The sequence below is a fragment of the Cynara cardunculus genome, assembly GCF_001531365.2.
Source record: "Cynara cardunculus var. scolymus isolate 2C chromosome LG 10, CcrdV1, whole genome shotgun sequence".
Taxonomy (NCBI): domain Eukaryota; kingdom Viridiplantae; phylum Streptophyta; class Magnoliopsida; order Asterales; family Asteraceae; genus Cynara; species Cynara cardunculus.
Window position 1 is genome coordinate 20,139,132 of NC_037537.1, and position 6,344 is coordinate 20,145,475.

Consider the following 6,344-nt stretch of genomic DNA (forward strand, 5'->3'; position numbering starts at 1 on the left):
TTTATTTTATTTTTTTAAATTTAAATCGGGGGCCATAATGTATAATTTATGACTTGGAGGGCTAAATGCAAACAACATCTTCTTCTCCTACGTCCATCTTTCCCGTCACCGGTGAACCCCCTCTCGCTCCATCTCCGGCAGCGTCAAACTCCCCACCATCCACCGGACCACCACACACCCACCAACACCCCCTTCGCCCTCCCTTTACTTTCCCACCCACCATCATATCCGTCCCAAGAACCTTCTGTCGCCAGCGCCTCAAGATCGGCCCTGTTCCCTGGTCCCACTTGCCCCTTCCTGGCTTCCTCCGCCATCAACCGACTGGCCTCCTCCCCTTCCATCTCCAGCGTCCTATTGACCAAACCTGTTCACTACTCATCCCCCCTTCATTTTCGGTGTTAACCCCTCCCTCACTACTCTGATGAGCCCCAGTTTTGATGGATCCACCCAACCACCATTATCATACCATCGTGAACTCACCCCATCATCATGACTGGTTGTGTAACAAGCATCGAGTGTGTGCGATGTGCGCGTTTTTTATGTTGATTCCATAAAGAGAAGTAATGATTCTGATGGATCTGTTGAAATGTTTGTGTAGTGCAGCGTTAATGGTGTTCGACTGCGAGGTTGGAGCCATGGAGAAGAAGATGAATGGTGTTCATCTTAGGCCCTCCAAGTTAAAATGTTTACATTTTGGTCCCTATTTATAAAAAGGTCAATTAAAATAAATAGAAAAACACAAAAAAGATCCTTATGCCCTCCATTTTAATGGACCTATTGGACAACCTTTTTGTCAAAGGGACCAAATACAGCAGAAAGTGCATATCAGAGGCATCAAATCCACAATAAATAAAATTTAAAGACCATTTTTGTAAAAATCAGCAAACTACAGGGATCAAATCCATAACATTAACTCTTTATTTTATAATATATTAAAATCTTTAGAATAGACGTTATGATATGTAACCATGTAAAAAAATCTCATCGCTTTTGTTGCTAATTTAAACAAAACATTAATTACATTGATTTTTGCATATTATCAGCGTGAATGTAAAATTACTAATATACCCTTTGAATTATCCAAATTGATTTATAAAACTCATGGTACAAATTATTAATTAATTAATTAATTGTGGAAAAACTTTGAAGGTTTGCAGGGGGCGGGGATCAATATTGGCTTTATATATACCCCCCCAACCCCCAATGCTCCTATCTCTCCCTCTCGTCCTCTTCAATTTCTTGCTAATTTTGCTTTCTGAGTCGGAGATATGGCCGCCACCAATGGAGTCGTGAAAGAGGAGGGGGGATTGATCGTCAGTTTCGGTGAGATGTTGATAGACTTCGTTCCGACCGTTTCCGGCGTATCGCTGGCTGAGGCGCCCGGATTTTTGAAGGCACCAGGTGGTGCTCCGGCAAACGTCGCGATCGCGGTCTCAAGGCTCGGTGGAAAGTCGGCTTTCGTTGGTAAGCTAGGAGACGATGAGTTTGGACACATGCTCGCCGGGATCTTGAAGGAGAACGGCGTCTGCGGCGAAGGAATCAACTTCGATAAAGGAGCACGGACTGCTCTGGCATTTGTTACCCTGAAAGCCGACGGCGATCGCGAGTTTATGTTCTACCGGAACCCTAGCGCAGATATGTTATTGACTCCCGATGAACTCAACCTTGAGCTCATTAGATCTGTACGTTTTCGTTCTTGGTACTCTCTCTGTTTATGCCTATACATACAGTAGATTCTATATCTATATATCTGACGTCATATATTGTTGAAACGGTGGAGGCGCGTTGGATCACGCGCCTTTATCTTTTCCACACGCACCAACCCCCTCTCAAATTTTTAATATATAATTAATCACCAAAAAGGACGGTTTTGTTGACTTCCATGATTAACGTCATTTTAGAAGAAAATTTAATATAGAATTATCCTCATTTTTTAACAATTAAAGTTGATATTTTTTTGGATTGTTTACTCATTCATAGATATAAAAATTTGCCATCAGCTATTTGGTTTGAGTTTGGCTAAGAGTACTATGAGATCTAAGGTTTAGATCTAAGGTTTAAATCTAAGGAGAAATAAAAAGTTCTTTATGGAGGATCAAATGCTGTAACTCCGACTATCTACAAAGCAAGTGATCGCCATGGATTGAATATCCAAGTTAATAAAAAAAAGAAAAATTTGGCATGAATATATTATAATATAAACAGCTATCCACACAACTTATAAAATTCCAAATTCAGAAATTTGGTATATTATTTCCTAAATTGTAGTCCTCCATCCAATAATAAATTAGGATTTATCTAATTTAATTATTTTTAATCGGTACAAGAGATAAAAGGGTATATATAGATTTAAATCTAAGATGCAAATTTCTGGTCGATCTAAAACAAAGTGTATTCATTGTATTATTTGTTGTTTTATGTATAATTTAACTAAATGCTACCCTTAATGTGATAAAAAGGGAGACGTACTGTGTTGGTACAGATCACAAAAGGGCGTGCATCTACACGTGGTTTTGTGTCATTGAGTAAAACTTGCAGCAATGACCGTCTTTTGCTCTTTTCCCTTTTATTTGAAACAGTCCCTTTTTTAGATTAGATCCTTTGTTGAATATTATATAGCAGTTATAAACAAATTCATAATTCTGTTTTTGAATATGTGTTTATCTTTATATGTAATATTTACTTAACACTCGAATATTTTTCATTAAATCAGGGACAAAATCAAATCTTCACTTATGTTATAAATCATTTGTGGATTTGACAAGTTTTCTTAACAATTAGTAAACAGTGTGGGTTGCTTTTCTGATTGCCCAAAATAGTGGATGGGAAAAGGAGATTTTCAGAATCTTTTCCAAATAGTTGATTGAAAAGGGGAGATGCATATGTCTGTTGCATTATATTGGATAGCAGCTAATACACTTGATTATTTGCAGGCCAAAGTTTTCCATTATGGGTCAATAAGCTTGATAGTGGAGCCCTGCAGATCAGCACATCTTAAAGCGATGGAAGTTGCAAAAGATGCAGGGGCTCTTCTCTCCTACGACCCTAATCTGCGGTTGCCATTGTGGCCGTCACCGGAGGAGGCGCGTGAGCAGATCATGAGCATATGGGACAAGGCCGAAGTGATCAAGGTGAGCGATAATGAGCTCGAATTTCTCACAGGATGTGAAAAGATTGATGATGAGGCTGCAATGTCTTTGTGGCACCCTAATTTGAAGCTTCTGTTGGTCACTCTTGGTGACAAGGGTTGCAATTACTACACCAAGGTATGTGCCCATCCTCACTATCATATGGCTATTACATTCATTATCAATTTGGATATGTCAATCTTGGTTCTAGGTATCACATATGTTATAATTCTACAATCCATATAAATTATAATGCGAGTAAATTTGGTAATTGCATTTAGATATGCATATGGCATGCTAATTTAAATACTTTTAACAAGGGAGTAAAAGAAATGCAAGATTTTGAATTGGCAAAAAATTATACGTTACTGAAATACCCTTTTCTTTGGTCATTTTTTTGAGCTTTATATGTACAATAACTAAACATGGATTTTAACGAAAATATTCAGTTATTAATATAATATCTTAAATATCCTTTATTGATGAAATACAAAATCTTGCAAATCAATGTTACCATTATATTATTAATAGAAAAAATATGATTTGGATAGACATGCTGTAGAAAAGGGAATTCATTGATTAAAAAAGAAAAAGAAATTACTGGGGTTATTTTTGGAAAGAAAGTTGGGTCAGGATATATTACATAAATTGTTGTATTTAATGAGTTTAGGGGGTTTAAATCTTATCAAAAGTTAGAAAGGTATATAAGTTTATTCGTTATATTTACTATATATTAATATTATATGCTTCAATTAAAAAAATGTTGAATCAGATATAAAGTCATCTTCACCAGATAAACCCCTTGGATTCTTTTGAAGTAATTGATTTTTAACGTGTAAAAATTAAATAAAAACATGGGTCATAAAATTAATCATTAAAGTGTTGGTACACAAAAAGGGGCCATCTCCAACTTTATTATTCAGTCCTGCTTTTCATTAAAAGGTGAGGACAAAGAGTCCTACACCATGATGAATCAACACCTTCGTCCTCACTGCTCCATATTTGACTATTAAATTCTTGTGTTTTTAATGCTGAAAGCACCACATTCACCTATCGAAAGACTTAAAGTCGAGTCTTCGATCTCAGTATAAAATTACAGAAAAAATAAAATATAAAATAGAGCCGAAAAGCTTTAACGTCAAAGTATATGTTATACGTACTCAGATCATGAATGTTGATGATTGCAGAATTTTCATGGAACGGTGGGAGCTTTCGCAGTGAAGGCCGTGGACACGACTGGTGCGGGTGACTCCTTTGTTGGTGCCCTCCTGACCAAGATCGTCGATGACCATTCCGTGCTAGAGGTAATGTTTCTCAACTAACCAAACCGGACTAAACCAATGCATCTTACACAGAGATGGAGTCTGAGTGATGTCTTTGCTAAATTGATATAAGACGTTGTGCTGAAAATTGGTGTGGAAATGCAGGACGAAGGCAAGTTGAAAGAACTGCTGAGATACGCGTGTGCTTGTGGAGCGATCACGACCACCAAAAAGGGTGCGATTCCGGCCCTTCCTACCGTGTCAGAGGTCCAAGGCTTTATCAAGGAACATTGTTAAGGAAAAAGAAATCCATTGTCGTCCTCTTCATTGAAAAATAAATTTGTCCGAAATGGTTTTGTATTATCACCAATCAAATGATTAAATGAAAAAAAACAACGAAATCGAGTCATGTCGATTAGCGAAAGCCAGGGATTTTGTAACTCAAGAGTGTGGGTTCACCTTTTGGTTTGTATGTGTAGACTTTAGATTGCTTGTTTCGTGTTTTGCAAAGCCTTTGAATTAAATCCTAAATTTCCAATTTATTGCCTCATTTCACTTGCTTTATTTTCATTTATATCATACTGAATTTATTAGTTAGGTTTTGAAAGCTTATCATCTATCTCAAATGATATAGCAGTTATTTCTATGAAGACCCCGATTTTATGAAAAAGTAAAAAAAAAGGAGATTAAAAATGTGACTCATGACGAAGTGTCTCATTTTATAGGAACGTATGTTTAAAGCAAATGTAATGTTACAAGTTAATGAGCACAAGCAACCGACAACGTTGAGATTGTGAGAATAAAACTTTCATATATCTTCATCTACAGTTATTTATTATTAGGACCAAAACTTTAACAGATTCATATATGTGAAAGTGATTAAATATATATAAAAAGGTTTGTGAAAGTGACAAAAATGAAGATAAAAGTAAGTAAATGTAATTGAAGAAAAATGAAGTTAGATTAAAAAGTCAATTCATGCAAAGGTCAAGAAGTATATCCTTATTTATACCATAATTATTATTCTCACACGATCTCGCGTCCGTACGCGACCGCAAGTCCCCGCCACATTTATTATTACATGTGATATGAAAGTAAAACACAGATGATGTTTGACACAACCTAGGTTGTAGGTCAAGTCATTTACATCACCATGTTCCTTACATGAATTTTCACATGAGATAAGAATGTTCTCATGTTTTCGTAAAATGGAGGTGTCTCGTTTAAACCTCCACCTATATATATATATATATATATATATATATATATATATATATTAAGGATTAGGTTTCGGTGAGAAGAGAAGCATAAGAAGAGATCTATATATTTGAATCAATCTTAATTGAATGTCAACGCTAATGATTGCACTGAGATGCAACGGTCAAACCCCTTCTAAAGCGCAATTCATGGTTGTTTATGAGACTAATGGTGCGTTTGGTGTTCAGACAACTTAGGAAAGGACAAATCAACTGTTCATCGTTTAATAAGACATAACTGAATATAACAGAACAAGTAAAATGATCAATTTACCTCTAATGAGTTGTTTATATATTTTGATTAATTTATGTAATTTATTAAATTATAATAACATAATTATTATTTTTATAACAAAATATATCATTAAAAAGTTTTCGTCAAAACAATTAAAATGACAAAATAAAAAGTTTATGTAGTTTTCAATTTTTATTTTTATCTCTTTTCTACTGGGAAATTTATTAAAATAGTCATTTTTAGGGTTGGTTTAACCTCCTAGTCATTTTCTCTTCAAATTTACCAAAATAGCAATAGGTCCACAAAACTCACGTCTACATTTGCAGCCCAACTAAAAGACAAAAAAAAACATTTAGACTTTCTAATCCTGTCCGCAAAAAAAATTACATTTTTCACCCAGATCTGCAAAAAAAAAAAAAAAAGTGCAGAGCTAAGGCTACTTTGGTAAACCTTGTAAAGAAAT

General features: G+C 35.4%; 1 protein-coding gene across 1 annotated transcript; it reads left to right on the forward strand.

Annotated features, from left to right (window-relative positions):
* Nucleotides 1-1,170: 1,170 nt before the first annotated feature.
* LOC112519255 (fructokinase-2) lies at nt 1,171-4,938 on the forward strand. Its single transcript, XM_025127279.1, has 4 exons — nt 1,171-1,682; nt 2,934-3,266; nt 4,316-4,432; nt 4,556-4,938. Exons 1-4 carry the CDS (start codon nt 1,269-1,271, stop codon nt 4,685-4,687), a joined length of 996 nt encoding a protein of 331 aa, XP_024983047.1. The 5' UTR covers nt 1,171-1,268; the 3' UTR covers nt 4,688-4,938.
* The last annotated feature ends 1,406 nt before the right edge of the window (nt 4,939-6,344 follow it).